The sequence below is a fragment of the Paroedura picta genome, chromosome 7, assembly GCF_049243985.1.
Source record: "Paroedura picta isolate Pp20150507F chromosome 7, Ppicta_v3.0, whole genome shotgun sequence".
NCBI classification, from domain to species: Eukaryota; Metazoa; Chordata; class Lepidosauria; order Squamata; family Gekkonidae; genus Paroedura; species Paroedura picta.
The window spans coordinates 18281181-18298048 of NC_135375.1; the positions used below are offsets into that span (position 1 = coordinate 18281181).

The following is a 16868-nucleotide window of genomic DNA, read 5'->3' on the forward strand; positions in this document are numbered from 1 at the left end:
GATTATGTATTGAATCAGCCTTACTAATTATTTACACACACACTTTTGTGATTCCTGGCAAGGACCTTGAGTAGGGTACCAACTCCAACCTGGGAAATTCCTAGGGTTGCCAGCTCTGGGTTGGGAAATACCTGGAGACTTTGGGAGTGGAGCCAGGAGTAGGTGGGACTTGGGGTGAGGAAGATTCTCAGTGGAGTATAAATACTATGGCCATTTTCTCCAGGGGAACTGATCTCTGTTGCCTGGAGATGAGCTACAATTCCAGGTCCCACTTCAAGGTTGGCATCCCTAGAAATTAATGGTGATTTAGGAGCAGAGCTGGGGGAGAGCAGAGTTTAGTACTGGGGGAAGCTCAGCAGTTATATATGTGAACCCTTCCAAGCCACCATTTTCTCCTGATCTGTAGTCTCCGGAGATCAGTTGTAATTCTAGGAGAACTCCAAGCCACAGCTAAAGGAGTCTCCAAGCGGCTTACAATCACCTTCCCTTCTTCTCCCCACAATAGACACCCTGTGAGGTAGGGGAGGCTGAGAGAGCTCTGAGAGAACTGTGACTGGCCTGAGGTCACCCAGCAGGCCTCATGTGTTTTGAAGCAGCTTTCATTTGCTTTCCCATCCTCTCCCCACAACACGTCCTCTGTGTGGTAGGTGGGGCTGGGAAAGCTCTGAGAGAACTGTGAGTGACCCAAGGTGTGCCTGGAGGCTTCATATGGAGGAGTGGGGAATCAAACCTGGTTCTCCAGATTAGAGGCCATCACTCTTAACCACTACACCAAGCTGGCGCTCTGCAGGATTGCTCCATGACCTGGGTTGAATTTGTTTGGTTATAAAACGATGTTTTGTGCCAGTAACACAATTTGGACTTTTTACAGGTATCTCATGTCTTTGTGAAATATCTTCAAAATGCATCTTCTCTATTGAGTTGTCCCAGCAGCTCTCAAAGCCCTGTCACTGACAGTCACTGTTCAAGGACAATCATCTTACCTTCCTCTCCCCACAATAGACACCCTGTGAAGTAGGTGAGGCTGAGAGAGCTCTGAGAGAACTGTAACGAGCCCAAGCTGGCTGCATCTGTAGGAAGAGTAGGGAATCTAACCCGGTTTGCCAGATTAGAGAAAGCCACTTTGTGACCACTACACCATGTTGGCTCTTGATTAAGATAAAAAGTAGCAAGAACGAACTAACCATATATTTCAAGAAGCCATTTCAAGTGTCGATAATTCTTTGTATTGTATTGTATTTGAATGTGTGACACAGTATACTAATGTAACAGAATTAATTTTCACTATATATTCCCATGGTCATGTAAGGAGTTCTTAGTCTGACAAAGAGTGCTTGCACTCAAAAGCTCACACCCTGAATAAATCTCTGTTGGTCTTAAAGGTGCTACTGGAGTCTGATTCTATTGTGCTCCTTCAGACCAACCCGGCTACTCATTTGAATCTGGTGTTTGAAGGTGTTAGACAAATAGTTAGCTGAGGATATGCTGCCTAAGGAGGTGGGGAGCTCCCCCTCTGGCAATCTTCAAGCAAAGGTTGGATACACACTTTTCTTGGATGGTTTAGGATGCTTAGGGCTGATCCTGCGTTGAGCAGGGGGTTGGACTAGATGGCCTGTATGGCCCCTTCCAACTCTATGATTCTATGATATGCTTCCTCTATTAACTGTGACAATTAGCCATTGTTAAGACATAACGTTGAAAAGCTATTAGTTAGGAAGTTGAATTGACTGATCTTTTCCGCACCAGGAATCCTGGCCTGTGCAATGCTGGTTCGGCCATGGGGATAATTTTCTCAGACCGGATCCCTGGTGCAGAACAGGTCTAACAGCTTCTTCTCAGAAAGGGATCCTTGCTTTTAACATGCATATCTTTGGGGCAGGAGACTTTCATGGACTCATGTAATTGTTTTTGTTTATCAACGTGACACTGACGGATGGTGAAATTTTCTGTTCATTTAGTCCACCTTTCAGATGCAAAAGTGATGTTTTAGTAAAAGGTTAAAATGGAAGCAGAGATTCTCTAGTAGTATTCATTGGTGTACTGTACCTGTTAACGAACTTAAAATGTTATCGACGTGTACCTCTAGCCAGGAGTTAAATGAACTGATATAAAAGAAGCTAACTACATGGCCAAAATAGACACAGATGGGTAAGAAGAAGAAGAGTTGGTTCTTATATGCCGCTTTTTTCTACCCGAAGCAGTCTCAATGTGGCTTCCAATCACCTTCCCTTTCCTCTCCCACAACAGACACCCTGTGAGGTGGGTGAGGCTGAGAGAGTCCTGATAATATTACTGCTTGGTCAGAACAGCTCTATCAGTGCTGTGGAGAGCCCAAGGTCACCCAGCTGGCTGCATGTGGAGGAGGAGAGGGGAATCAAACCCAGCTTGCCAGATTAGTCCACGCTCCTAACCGCTACACCAAGCTGGCTCTTGACTGTAGCCATGGCAGTCTGAAAAAAGAGAACAAAATTTGAGTCCAGTGGATTTCTTTACTACCCATCCAACCCCAAAGCCTGCAGAAGCCATACAAAAGAAATTGAGTCCAGTGGCACCTTTAAGACCAACAACTTCAATTCCGGGTATCGGTTTTTGTGTGCGTGCTGGTCCTAGTGTGGCTGAATTCAAACTTTGTTCTATATAGCTGAGACTTGATTTTTAGTTCATGCCTATATCCAAATCAGGCCTGACCAGAGTAAACCAGAACATGACACTGGAGTGGTATATAGTCTACCACCTCAGGACTATCACCTTATTCTGTTGCATGGCTAGATCAAGAGCAGGGGTGGCCACAAACAGTGGCTCTCCAGATGTCCATGGACTACAATTACCATGATCCCCTGCCAGCAGGCAGGGGATCATGGTAATTGTAGTCCATGGACATCTGGAGAGCCACCGTTCGGCCACCCATGATCTTGAGCCTCTCTGTCTCCAAAATTGCCACAGCTGAATCATGAACCAGACACCAGCTTGGGTCCTCCTCAAATCAGATTCTCTTGATAGCTCCATCTGCCTGTTGGGTGAGGAGTTTTTCCTGGGAGGACCAGAAACCATTGGCCTGGGGCTCAGGCACTTTGGGAAGGGCTCTCAACATTGTGTTCCTGCAGTTGTTCTTTGAAGAAATATGACAGTGTTGTGACGGAGTAATCTGGTCCAATTCTATTTTATCTTCTTAAGTTTAAGGTGATGCATCTTGTTAACTGCCTCAACAGGTGGGGCAGAAATTTCCAGACACGTAACGAAAGGCCTGTCTCTTGCTCGAGATGTTCACACACTTAACCATGTGCTTATTTGTAAGAATAAAATAAATAAGTAAATAAAGACTCAGAATCTTTTTAAGAACTGTATCCAGCGAGAGACTCCCTGTGGGTTCAATCAACAGGCCCAAGGTACCTTCTGAAAATATTTGTGCTTTAATGTTATAAAATAGCCCTAGGAGGATTACAAAGGGTTTTTAAAAAATTCTTTGTCTCTATAGTAGCTTCTTACACAACTAAATATCCTGCTGATGAGTCGGGATTATCAAATGATTAGATCATTTAAAAAATAACACACACACACATATATACACACAGCAAATGAAGAAAACTAGAATCAGACCCTAGGTCCTGTGCAGAAGTTGGAAAAGAACACAAGGAACGCAGCGGATAAAGCGGAGGGCGGGACAACTTTCTGTTTAGTGCTCAGTTCCTTGCTACATGGGTGATTGACTGCTGTCAATCATCTGTCCTTAGAATCATAGAGCCATAGAGTTGGAAGGGGTCACACAGACCCTCTAGTCCAACCCCCTGAAAGGAGGGTCCCAAGGAAGATCTACCAGATCTTCACGGAATGAGTTCTTTCTCCAAAGATTCCCGGGCGAGGATCACACCCTTTCAAATCGTTTGCCACGGCTTCCCCATGGATTGAATATGCTCCTTGGCTTTCATCCGTAATGCGGCTATGCTGGTATTCCGGGGGTCCACCTCTTCCAGGGGGAATTTGTCCACAAAGTTGGTCCCGCATTGGTAGGGTGGAGGAGGCCCCATTGCCCCCAGGGGTTGCAGGGTGTGACCCATGGAAGGCGTGTTCAGGAAAGGGGGAGGGGTGTAGCTGCTGGGGAGGCTTTGCGGTGAAGCCACGAATCCCGGCAAAGTCTGGAGGGGACTGCTGTTGGACATGGGGGGGCTCAGCCACGACTCCAGCGGAAGGTTGCTGCCGATGGTCCCGATGGTAGAGGGCTGCGGAGAGCGGTTGAAGGAGAGGATGGGGGAATCCTGCAGCTTCATCGACGTCACCTCCAGCTTCTCCTGCCTCCTCCATTTGGCCCTCCGGTTCTGGAACCACACCTGCAGAAAACAAAGATAAAAGGGTTAGTAGAACATAAAGAAGGTGAGGCGTCTTGCTCCCGACTATTTCTAGCAGCTCCTGGCCTGTGTATCCTGCCACAGACCAGCTCTGGGTTGGGGAATACCTGGAGACATTGGGGGTGGAGCCAGGAGTGGGTGGGATTTGGGGCACGGATGGAGCTCATCAGGATATGATGCCATAAAGTCCACCCTCCAAATCAAAGCATAGCTGTGGACATGCCAACCTGGGACCCTTCCCACCCACTCCCAGGCCCAGCATAGGCCATTTTGGGCAGGGGTGGGTGGGACTATATGATCAATGTTTAACCCATTTTTAAAATATAACAAATTAATTAAATTCTACCCATTCAGGAAACCCTTCCAGGGCCATCTAGAAACCCCAGGGTTTCTTGACAAACAATAAAAATGAAGATGTGCACAACTGCTAGTAAAACAGCTCAGAAGATGAGACAGGGAGAGAGAGACACACATACACACAGACAGAGACAAGAGACAGAGACAGATACACACACACAGAAGACAGACAGACAGACAGAGAGAGAGAGAGAGAGAGAGAGAGAGAGAGAGAGAGAGAGAGAGAGAGAGAGAGAGAGTAAAGTAAGAAGAAAGTGCTGGGGCTTTGTTGGTCTTAAAGGTGCTATTGGACTCCATTTTTGTTATAAATGGTGTACTTTGTTGAAACAGAGTAAGCATAAACATATATACCATGCCTGCGTTTGCCATTTGTTCTTTTATTGCCTTGCTCTGTTCTCTATCCATGTCCTTAGATGTCTTGGGTGGGAATTATAGCAATAGTAGGGTAGCAAGTTAGTGGGGGAATTTCCTGCCTTGCCTGGTTGCTTGGCACCGTTATCTCTACAGCAGCCTTGAAGGGTGGTTGTGTCTCTCCAGCTAACTGAAGGATGGCATCCTGGAATCCGCATTCCTAAATGGACTGGTGTGGGGGGGGGGGACTTGGAGGTTATAACAGGGCAATGGACAGCGAAAGTTAGTCTTAGCAAAGTTTCCAGGTAGCCAGCATTGTTGTTCCTTTCAATAAAGAGATTTTCCTGCAAATGGAGTTTTTGTAACTCTGTTATTCCTGGAAGTGCACCTGTTCCACTTGGCAGTGGGGACGGGTCTGAGCACCTGTGAACTGGCTACAAGATGCCTAATTTTTTTTTTACAGTCCTAATGGTGCATTTATAAATGGCACATTACAGCCTACGGAAATCCAGCATATTCACAGTAAAAATTTCACTGGAATCTATGGAGCTTTAAAATAAAAGAAAGCAGCAATCTTGGGTGAATTAAGTGGGATCACTTCAGAATAAACCCGTCTTGTTGGACAGCACACCGTTTCAAAATCTTATTTGCACTAGCCGGAATGATTCTGATGACCAGCTTGCGATGGGGGTCATTCTTGACCTCTCTTGCACTTGACCAAAGTGAATGATGGGCAGCATACAGGGGTGTCTTCCCGTTTTACCTTCCCAACAACCAGATAAGGTAGTCTGAGCCAAGTGACTTGCAGACCCTTTCTGCCGTGCTTTGTGGAGGTGCATTTAAATTTTTTTCCCCAAGAAGGTGGGATTACATAACATTGCAATCTCACCTTTTTGAAAATGATTTTTAAAATGCCCCAGTTGGCTCCATGGTGCTGGATGGCCTGACTCTTCCCCTGCCACATGGGCCTGCCCCAACATAGGCCCTGTTGGTGCCCAGGGCAAGAAAGGAAACACAGATATATCCACGTTCCCTTGCCCTGGGGCAACGGAGGGCCTGAATCAGGCCAGGTGTGGGATGGCCCTGGCCTGACGACAACATCACTGGGAATCATAAATTTGCCCCGCCGCCAGATAAGCGGCAAGGCAGGACAAATTCCCAGTGTGGAAATGGTCGCAGTGAAGCATTGTAAGAAGTGAGAAGTTGAACCTGACTAGAGGGCCAAATTGGTGTAGTGGTTAGGAGTGTGGACTTCTAATCTGGTGAGCTGAGTTAAATGATAAGGGGACTGTAACCTGCTTTGAGATTCCTTTGGGTAGAGAAAAGCGGCATATAAGAACCAAGTCTTCTTCTTCTAATCTGGCGAGCCAGGTTTGATTCTCCAGTGCTCCTCCACATGCAGCCAGCTGGTTGACCCTGGGCTCGCCACAGCCCTGATAAAGTTGTTATGACCAAGCAGTAATATCAGGGTTCTCTTAGCCTCAGCTATCTCACGGGGTGTCTGTTGTGAGGAAAGTAGGGGAAGGCAATTGAAAGCCACTTTGAGACTCCTGCAGGTAGTAAAAAGCAGGGCACAACACACCCCTCTCTTTTATTCTAGAACTAGTAATCAAGCCCGCTGTAGTCCCACTACAGCGGGTGCTAGCGGGGTTCAAGTTCAGGGGAGCAGCTGTCTGGCTCTCCGTCTCCCAGGGGTGCCATGGAGTCATGCCGTGGGGCGGCTTGCGAGCTGCCACCGCCCACACCTCCCCCCCCCGGTCCCAGAGCCTACTTGGCCACTTGGCTTCGTGGCTCCTGATTGGACCCCTCTGAGATTTTATCCCGGATGGGTCCCGCCCTAACTCCTCCCCACAAGGCCTTACTATTTTATTTAGTCCGCTGCACCTGCGGTGCCGCAGGATGTTTAAAGATTTGGATTAAAACTCTCTGGCAGAAGCCATTTTTACTGGACAGTTTTGCCCCAATGTCAGAGTATCACTGGGCCATCCTAGATAGATGACATCACTTCCTGTATGTGCCAGAAATGACATCACTACATATGTAGGGTGTCTGTTGTGGGGAGAGGAATGGGAAGGCGACTGTAAGCCGCTTTGCCTCCTTCGGGTAGGGAAAAGCGGCATATAAGAACCAACTCTTCTTCTTCTTCTATAGCTGGTAATGTAGCCTGGTCCTCCCTCCTACTCAATAAGTGTCATGGCTGAACAGACTGAACTAGGGCTGCCATCCTGCAAAACAAAACAAAATCCCTCAAATGGGCTTTTGCAGCTTGATTTTCCTGTGAAACAGGAACATTTGCTTCCAAAGTGCATTGGAATTGCATTATTCAACATGTGCGGAATGGGCTCTAGCCCATGTATGTTTTATAATTCAGATTTCAAATGCAGCAGATGCTATAAGTATACAGGGGGGAGGGGGGAGGAGCCAAGCCACAGGGGTGAATATAAGTGTGCCTTTCTGTTCACAAATCACCCTACCAGGTAGTGGCTGCAGATCTTCTGGGATTACACCTGATTTCCAAGAGACAGAGATCAGATCACCTCTTGAAAATGGCTGCTTTGCAAGGTGGACTTTATAGCCCACTGAAGTCCCTCCCCTCCCCAAAACCTGCCCTTTTCAGACTTCTTCTCCAAAACCACCATCTATTTCCCAACCCAGAGCTGTCAGCCCTCCCTACGAGCAGAAGATTATTTCCCACGAGCAGAAGGGATCTTCCTTGTAGCATACCTTTGGATGCAACCCAAAATGGCTCAGATCCAAACCAATTTGTTGGCTGATGTAATTAAACCACCTTAAGTGATGGTTGAGCTAACTGCAAAGTAAATAACCCAGGTGTGGTAATTTGTTTTGAGCCCTCAATAAATAAAGGTGAAGTCAAACACTGGAATTCAAGGATGCTCTTAGGAGAAACGTTTTTCTTTCCATTTACCTTTGGGGGCGTACCCAAAAAGGAACCTATCATGCCTAGTTTTTGCCATCCTCCAGGGAAGGAGCAGGCAAAGTTCTCCTAGAATTACAACCGATCCCCAGACTACAGAGGGGGCTTCCTTTGGAGAAAAAGGGTGCTTTGAAAGATATACTCTGTAGCATTGGGGTCCCTCCCTCAGGCTCCCTTCCCAAATCTCCAGAACTTTCCCAACCTGGAGGTGGCAAGACACTTACCCGAAAGTCAGTTTGGGGGATCGTGGAAAAGATTTGAACCAGCCCAAAGTCCTGAGCTCCATAAATTGTGTTCCAACGTGATCATTTCAAAGACAGCCCTTTTCCCGGCATTTTCTGTCGCACGCTCCCCTCCCCATTAAAAAAAATATCCCCTTAGTTAGCCCATAAACCTAAATCTGTTCTCATTACCCATTTGATGGGATAAAATTAGTACTGTTTTTCCAACCGTTTGGAGGCAGCTTCTTAAAATCCACCTCGTTTTTGGAAGCCCTCCCAGATTTTTTTACAGATGACTAGTAAATATTTCAGGCTTTTCAAACTTTTTCATGACCCGGGGATTAAAGATAATTCAACGTTAATTAAGCCTGTTCTTAAAAAAAAAAAAAAAACAAAAAAACCTTCCCTCTTACAATTATGGAAAAAGAAAGCAAAAAATCCCTTTCTTCTTTGCAATGGGGACGAAAGGAACGGAGGCCTCGTTTTATGACTGAAGGTAAACCGCCAGGAGCTGGCAGGGTCTGGGAGTGGCGGTTAATAAAAGTTGATATAAACAAACAAACAAGCAAAAACTCAGCTGCAAAAGCACCTTGAAAGTGCATTATCCAAAATTGTGGAATGGGGTGTCCTACAAGACCTGCAGTATTTTAGTCTATCACCTGCTGATCCAGGCATCAGGGAGAACCTGTAATGGAATTCCTGTTGTCAATAACTAGTCCCTTTTCTGGACGATGGCTTGGTCTGATTAACAAACAAGTGCATGCCTGAAGAACCCGGCCTATCTGAGGGGAAAGCATTCAATTCAGGACACCGGGGACCAAATCTCTCCTCTACCACAGACTCTTGATCTTTAGTCAGCCACAGCCCTCCCACCTAGTCTACTTCACAGGGTTGTTGTGAGGTAGGAAGAATCATTTTGTTGTTGACAAAATGGAACGTGACCAGAGGAGGGCAACAAAGATGGTCAGGGGTTTGGGGACCAAGACGTAGGAGGAAAGGTTGGGGGAGCTTGGTCTGTTTAGCCTAGAGAGGAGACGACTGAGAGGGGATCTGATAATCATCTTCAAGTATTTAAAAGGCTGGCATATAGAGGATGGAGCAGACTTGTTCTCTCTTGCCCCGGAGGGACAGACCAGAATGAATGGGATGAAATTAATTCAAAAAAAATTCTGTTTAAAGATCCGGAAGAAGTTCCTGACAGTCAGAGTGGTTTCTCAGCGGAACAGGCTTCCTCAGGAGGTGGTGGGTTCTCCATCTTTGGAAATTTTTAAACAGAGGCTAGATAGCTATCTGATGGAGAGGCTGATTCTGTGAAAAAGGGGTGGCAGATTACAGTAGATGAGAAATTGGAATGTGAGTGTCCTGCATAGTGCAGGGGATGGACTAGATGACCCATGAGGTACCTTCCAACTCTATTATTCTATGATTTGTGCAGCCCTAAACTCCTTGCAGGATAGACAGACATTTAAGGATGAAGTGGTACGTGATTTTCTCCACCATCACTCCTCACCCTCGGTATTTCAGATTTCAGAAGCATCGCTAGAATCATAGCATCATAGAGTTCGAAGGGACCTCCTGGGTCATCTAGTCCAACCCCCTGCACTATCCAGGACACTCACATCCCTATTGCTCATTCACTGCAACCTCCCCCCTCCTTGAGCTTTCACAGAATCAGCCTGTTCGTCAGATGGCTATCTAGCCTCCGTTTTAACATTTCCAAGGATGGAGAACCTACCACCTCCCGAGGAAGACAGTTAGAAACCGCTCTAACTGTCAGGAACTTCTTCCGGATCTTTAAACAGAACTTCTTTTGAATTAATTTCATCCCATTGGTTCTGGTCCATCCCTCCAGGGCAAGAGAGAACAATTCTGCTCCATCAACTATATGGCAGCCTTTTAAATACTTGAAGATGATCAGATCCCCTCTCAGTCGTCTCCTCTCCAGGCTAAACAGACCAAGCTCCCCCTTCCTTTCCTCATACGTCTTGGTTTCCAAACCCCTCACCCCTACCACTGGCTGATCACATGTTTTCTACACATTATGAGATCCTTTTCTACATATTGAATGACTAGAATCATAGACTCATAGAGTTGGAAGGGACCTCCAGGGTCATCTAGTCCAACTCCCTGCAGAACGCAGGAAATACACAACCTCCGGCCCACCACTGTAACCCGTTTCATGCCCAGATGATACCACCCCCCAAAAAACCCCACCAGAATTTGCCTTCTGATCCCAAAGTGGCAATTGGCATTTCCCTGGGCATGCAAGAAAGGGCCACAAGAGCCAAGCTGAGACACAATCCCCTCTGCCCACCCACTCACCATCTGCTTCAGTTGCTTGTACATTTCTACACACTGTACGATTTGCACTAAACAACTACATACACCCAGCCTCCTTGATCCGTAGACGAAAGGCATCAACTCATTGGCTTAAAATAAAGGGACTGACTTTTAACACTGCTATAATTGTGAAACATAAAGAGGAACGTAAAACCGACCATCCTCGAGACACGCTTCTTGCAATCTAATTTTGAATAGACTCAAGAGGCATGCGCATAACAGCTATATATTCTCAATATTAAACTCTTGAATATCCTCAAGAGGTAAGAAGAGCTGAAGGCAGTAGGGAAAAAGGAAGAGCCAACATGAGACGGAATGACTCCATAAAAGAAGCCACGGCCCGTGTTTTGCAAGACCCGGGTGACGCCGTTGGAAGTTGTTAATTCGCACAAGCGCCGTAAATCGGAAGCAACTTGATGAGACATAAGACGCATGTTCAAGAGCGAATTTTGCTGTGGATCTTCCCTGCCCCCAACACCCCACACTGTACCTTTGACTCATTGACTAGTTTCATCTTTCAATGTGCTCACTTAGCAGGCCTAGTCTGCACATGTTGGCTAGTACACTTTCAATGCACTTTAGAAGTAGATTTTCGTGTTGCACACCGGAAAATCCAGCTGCAAAAGCACATTGAAATCCAGCTGCAAAAGCACATTGAAAGTGAAAGCTGACATGTGCAGAATGGGCCTTATGACATAATCAGATAAAAGGATGTTTTCTCGTGAAGGAAGAGAAGCAGAATAATAGCGAAGTGAAAGAGCACCGGGAGTGGTTAGCACTGGGTTAGTGAGGCTCTTGATTTCATGCTAAGAGGCAGTACACGGGTATGGTCATGTATTCCACGTTTCCCTTTTAGTTGTAACCCATTCAAAATGAGGGGACCAGGACATGTCCTATATTTTCGGCCACATCTCTTGACCTCACATTTCCGGCCTTCCACCTCAGATCTTTGAATCCGTGGGGTGCTCCCATTAAGCCCCCCAGTATGTTGCAAATGGTGCTTGCACATATGTTCCATGTGCTGGGGCGGGAGGGTGGGGGCGCTGCACACTGGAGGAGCATTAGCCACAGGCTCTGAAACCGAGCACTGATAATGACAGAGCGATTACTGTGTGAAATGTTAAAACACCCGATTAAGGGAAATCTCTTTACACATCATTTAGCATATGTGCGAGACAGAAATTATCTCACAGCAGCGAGGGGAAAATAGCAAAGGGGGGGGGGAGGTCTTTACATGAGATTAGCCAGCCCAGGCTGCTTTGGACTGAGGTCTCCTAAGGAAGGAAAGCCAGAGTGGGAGAGGATTATGGAGCCAGGATTTTGCAGGCGATGCTCGGCTGGGAGACGACCCCATCTTCCTACCTGAACGCGCACTTCGGGCAGGTTGACTTTCATGGCCAGTTCCTCTCGGCTGTACACGTCGGGGTAATGGGACTTCTCAAAGGCTCGCTCCAGTTCGTGCAGCTGGTAGGTGGTGAAGGTCGTGCGGTTCCTCCGGTGCTTCTTCTTGGGCTGGTCGTCATCAGAAAGTTTCCCGTCGCTGTTGTTGCAGGCAGGCAGTTCCGGGCTCAGGCAGGCCTCCGAGCGTTTTGGACAGCAGGGATCTGAGGGCCAAGAAGAGAAAGGTCAAGGCCCGTCTGCCAATCAGTTAGGCCTGTTGATGGAGACCGGAGCAGATTCCTGAGGCCCAGAATTAGCACATTTGCGATTGCATTGGTTTTGGGAGGATTTCCTTCCAATATGGACTGTAGTCCTCGGTTGCCCATTTCTTTGGGTTAAAAAAAATGGTTCCATCTCCACTTCCTCTCAAAATACCACTGTGAAGGATCTGCGAGGTCCCGGTTCAAAATCTCTCCTTGCCATTCCCTTAACTGGGAAACCTGGGGCTACTCTCTGTGTCTCAGCTTAACCTACCTTGCAGGGTTGTTGTGATGACACAATAGAGAAAAACAACCCTGCCTTCCCTGGGGACATCAAGGGGAGGGGGATGTACTAAATGATAATCCTTTTTTGTTCTTTGGAATTTGGACTTTTTGAACCTGATTTTGAGCTGATTTCAGGAAGGTTCCCTTAATGTTTGTGCCTCGATCTATCCCTTTCGGATTGCACATTGCAATCAGGTATTTTTTTTTTAAGCAAAGGGAAAAATAAAGAAACAAGGGCCATAACCACAGTATTAAACCATGGGTCTGCTGTCTTCTGATTCGCATCATTGGTCTAGCAAGATTTGCAGCATCTGCTGTGCTCAGACTGGCAGCTGCAATCCAGGGTCTCAGGCAAAGATCTTTTGCCAAACCTGCTGCCTGTTCTCTTTCCCCGAGGATGAGTGAGGCTGAACCCGGGAGCTTTTATGGGCAAATAGCCTCTCTGCCACTGAGCCACAGCATCTCCCTAAACACCGTCGTAATGACCCAGTCCTGTGCATGTTTGCTCGGAAGCGTAAAAGGAAGACAGCACAAGAGTCTGGTCCTGCAGGCTGCCCTTTTGAAATCAGAGGCTGATTCACACGATCGCTCTATGCAGGTTGCTGGCCTCTCTCCCCAACCCTCCCCTGAATTGCACCTGGCACCAGGTCCCCTTTTTTCACTGGTACAAATGTCTATCTTGCCACTGGCCACCCCCATGTTGCAGCCATGGGCAAAGTCACACAGTGACAATCATGTCACTGGACTGGACCGATGCATTTCTAAGTCGGCGTTTACCATTCCGCACGCGTTGGATATGTGCTGTTACAGCTGGATTTTCAAGCGCAAAACAGGAAAAGCTACGTCTAAAGGACATTGAAAGGGCCTTATCCAAGGTGCGTGGAACGGAATTCTTTCTCCAACATCGGCTAGAAAGGTCTGAAAAGTCACAAGAAAAATTGGGGTAGAGAGGGACTTCGGAGACAAGGGGAAGTTCTCGGCCCGGGACAGGAAGGGTTGTTTCTCACTGGCTGCTTGCTGCACCTCCTTATGCATCTCTGTCTCTAAAATGAAAGTGTTCTGGGTTGGTGAACAAATCTCCTTCACATCAAAGGGTTTGGAGATCACAGGTAGAGAGGCTACAGTCCTCCCCTTAGAAAAAATCCAATGACTTCAGTGGAGCTTCTCCAAAGAAGATGAAGAGCTGTTTTTTTTATACCCCACTTTTCACTATCTGCAGGAGTTCCAAAGCAGCTTGCAAACACCTTTCCCTTCCTCTCCCCACAACAGAACCCTCTAAGATAAGTGGGGCTGAGGGAGCTCTAAGAGAACTGCTCAGTGAGAACAGCCCTAAGAGGACTGTGACTAGCCCAAAGTCAACCAGATGGCTCCACGTGGAGGAGGAGGAGCGGGGAATTAAACCCGGTTCTCCCGATTAGAGCCTGCTACTCTTAACCACCACGCCACTCTGGCTGTCTACACGTCCTCTGAAGTATATGCACGTTCTTTTCATCCGCTGTCTGTGCACGATGTGCTAATGCTGTGAAGATCACAGTTAACCTGCTTGGGGGAAGAGTAGGGACGTTAGCCCATAGAGGACAAAGAGGAGGATTTACATTGTATTGGCTTGGACCAGGGGTAGTCAAACTGCGGCCCTCCAGATGTCAATGGACTACAGTTCCCATGAGCCCCTGCCAGCGAATGCTGGCAGGGGCTCATGGGAACTGTAGTCCATGGACATCTGGAGGGCCGCAGTTTGACTACCCCTGGCTTGGACGATCAACACTAAATGGGGCTGGGTTGGAAGAAGCGTAGGGGAGACACGTCTCCTTGGCCATCCACAAACTTTTTGCCAGTCTCATCCAATTGATCGGATACTTGGCAGCCGGTCCTTTCAGTGGCTTTTGAAGAAGGCTGTTATTCTGCTGAGAAGCACCCTGTTCTCTACTCAGAAGCAGACCCCACGGATGCGAACCATGCCTATATCCGAAGGATGAGCAAATACAGACCAAAGGGACGGTTTGTAGGGTCTCCCATCAAAAAGAGAGAAAAACCGATCCCCTCGTTTTTTCCTCTCTTTTCAATTATATCCGCGGGACAGCCTGATGCGATGCAGGTTTCCTTACTCCCAAGGAAGCGCACACCTCTCTGGGGCTGGTGTGTCTGGCTCCCTGACGGTCAGGCAGCCCTGCTGTTCCTGCTGAACTCTGCAATCCTTTATGTTCCTTGGGGTTTCGAGGGAAGGTGTTTGGAAGGAACTCGGCAGGCCTAATTGGGTCTCCTGCCTCTTCCAAAGGACTCGAAGTTGCGAATTCCCCCCCCCCTTTCTCTTTCCTCTGGGCTTGTTCAGGATTCAAGTCTGGCTGCGTCTTAAAGACCCCCACGTTTTCCAGGGCATCTGCCTTTGAGAGTCCAAGTTTCCATCCTTAGATACCATTCCTACTAGTATCTGACGAGGGGAATTTGGACCCTGGAAAGCCGATACCTTAAACGTTATGGCTCTTTAAGGATCTTTAAAAGGTTGTGCCCTGGAAATCTTTTGGGTCTTTAAGGGAGCTTTTTGACTTTCGGAAATCCTTTGGGTCTTTAAGAGATTTCCGACTCTCAAAAAATCTTGTGGGTCTTGTTTTCCAAGAGGGTTGCTTGCCCGAAACTTTTCTCTGGCAGTTGTTCGTCCTTCCTGCGAACCTCCCCCTTGGCTTCCTCCTGTGTGTGTGGCCTTCTGAAGGTTATCCCTCCTTCCCCCAGTCCTACTGGGGCTTGATGCCCACAAGTTGTGTCTTTGGGACCAAGGCAGCAAGTGCCCCTCTGTCCCGATGCCCAAGCCCCCTTTCCTCTGTGGCTTTCTAGGTCCCGCCAGAGGGTCTCCAGCTAGGCAGGGTCACTGGGGTGTCCCCCCAACCCCGGTTCTTGCCGGCTCCCCCTTTCCTCCTCTCACCTTGGAAGTGCTCTGCAGTGGGGTCTTCCAGGCCGGGCCCCTCTGGCCCCTGGTGCTCCCCCGCCTGCATTTTGGGGAAACAGTCCTGGGGACTCCTCTTCTCGGCTTCTTCCACCGGCCGGGTGGCCCCGGCGGCCTCCTGAGCTTGGAAAGCGCCCAGCAGCGGGTCCTCTTTGGTAAATCCCAGAATGGCTTCGATGCTGTGCAGCCTGGACGGGTTCCCCCCGGGGCTCCTGACCAGGTGTCCGGCGAGGGAGAAGCTGCCGTCCGTCATGCTCAGGAGGGAGTTCTGCTGCAGGTGCATGGGGAAGGTCTGGTCGGGGGAGCAGAGGCCGCCAACCTCCCGGGCCAGGCTCTCCCCTATGACAGCGCGACTCTGGCCGCCCCAGCGCTCCTCCGGCCGCGTCCGGCGCTGCAGCTGCGGCACTTCCGACGGCTGCGGGGAAGGATCTGGCAGGCCTGGCTGGCGGGCGGGCGCCTCCAAGCAGCAGGCAAAGGCTTGAGGGCCCGGCTCTGAGCTCAGCCTTCTGGCGAGAGACAAGCTGGATTGTCCTGGAAGAGCCGTGGATCAGCCGTCCAGCGCTGACCTCGCTCCGGCCAAAGAAGGAGCGTCTCCCTAGACGTGGCGTCCCGGGGAGCGGGGGCTGGAGGGGGGTGGCGATGCCTTGGTCCAGCCCTCCTCGCTGGTTGCTGCCGATCCGGAGTTTTGTGCGACGTGGGGGCCTGAGAGAGCGAGCGCGGAGTGAATGGAGCCTCCAGCGCCCGGCCGCCCCGTCGCTTCAGGCTGGAGGACCGCCCTCCGGGCTGAAATTGACACGCTGGAATGAACCCGCGTCAAGAGGGCGCCGGAGGGCTCGGCTCGGGGCGGGTTGGCCAAGGGACAAATCAGAAGAGCCGCCTGGACTCGCCACGAGATCGGGAGGGACTCCGGTCGGATGGAAGAGGGAAGAGTACGGACTGGAAACCGGATTCCTAGGGACGGTCGGAAAGGGATCTCCGGAGCCCAAGTCGGCTGTCAAAAGAAACTGGTTTCGATGGCCGGCAGACCTCGTGCAAAGTTTCTTCCTCGAGGAAATCGAATTGGATCGAAAAACAACAACAACAACAACAACAACAACAACAAACGAAGCAGACAGACGGACGGATAAATAAATACGATATTTTAAATCGTTTTACAAAATAAGAGAGGGCCGTATTTCCCCGGGAGGATTTCTGGAGTCTTGCTGGCAGGAGCAAATCGGATTAAGATCCGCAAAGTTACTTTAGGCCAATTATGACTAACGATGGTTTTAATTCTGGGTATAGTTTGCTGTGAATTGGTTCCCGCTCTGTAATCTTGGCTCATTTGATGCGTCATCTTAACACTTCGCTCCAGTTCTGAGGTTTTGTTTTTTTTTTGGGGGGGGGGAGTTAGATTTCTGGCTGGTTCTAGAACCCTGACCCTATTTCACTGATTGATCGAATGCTCCATTGTTCTGC

The 16868-nt window shown here is 48.6% G+C and overlaps 1 protein-coding gene across 1 annotated transcript; it reads right to left on the reverse strand.

Moving 5' to 3' along the window:
- Window positions 1–3414: 3414 nt before the first annotated feature.
- On the reverse strand, window positions 3415–16216 carry RAX (retina and anterior neural fold homeobox). Its single transcript, XM_077346905.1, has 3 exons — window positions 15390–16216; window positions 11910–12151; window positions 3415–4325 (listed from the first exon to the last, which is right to left on the reverse strand). The coding sequence occupies exons 1-3, from the start codon at window positions 15691–15693 to the stop codon at window positions 3873–3875; spliced, it is 999 nt and encodes a 332-aa protein (XP_077203020.1). The 5' UTR covers window positions 15694–16216; the 3' UTR covers window positions 3415–3872.
- Window positions 16217–16868: the final 652 nt, after the last annotated feature.

What these genes read in the sequence shown, in the direction of transcription:
- RAX (XM_077346905.1), bottom strand. Translation starts at nt 15,693, where the DNA reads ATGCACCTGCAGCAGAACTCCCTCCTGAGCATGACGGACGGCAGCTTC. An exon ending in CACTGCAGAGCACTTCCAAG is followed by an intron (nt 12,152 to 15,389) that starts GTGAGAGGAGGA and finishes CTTGGCCCTCAG; the next exon opens with ATCCCTGCTGTCCAAAACGC. An exon ending in TGCCCGAAGTGCGCGTTCAG is followed by an intron (nt 4,326 to 11,909) that starts GTAGGAAGATGG and finishes TGTTTTCTGCAG; the next exon opens with GTGTGGTTCCAGAACCGGAG.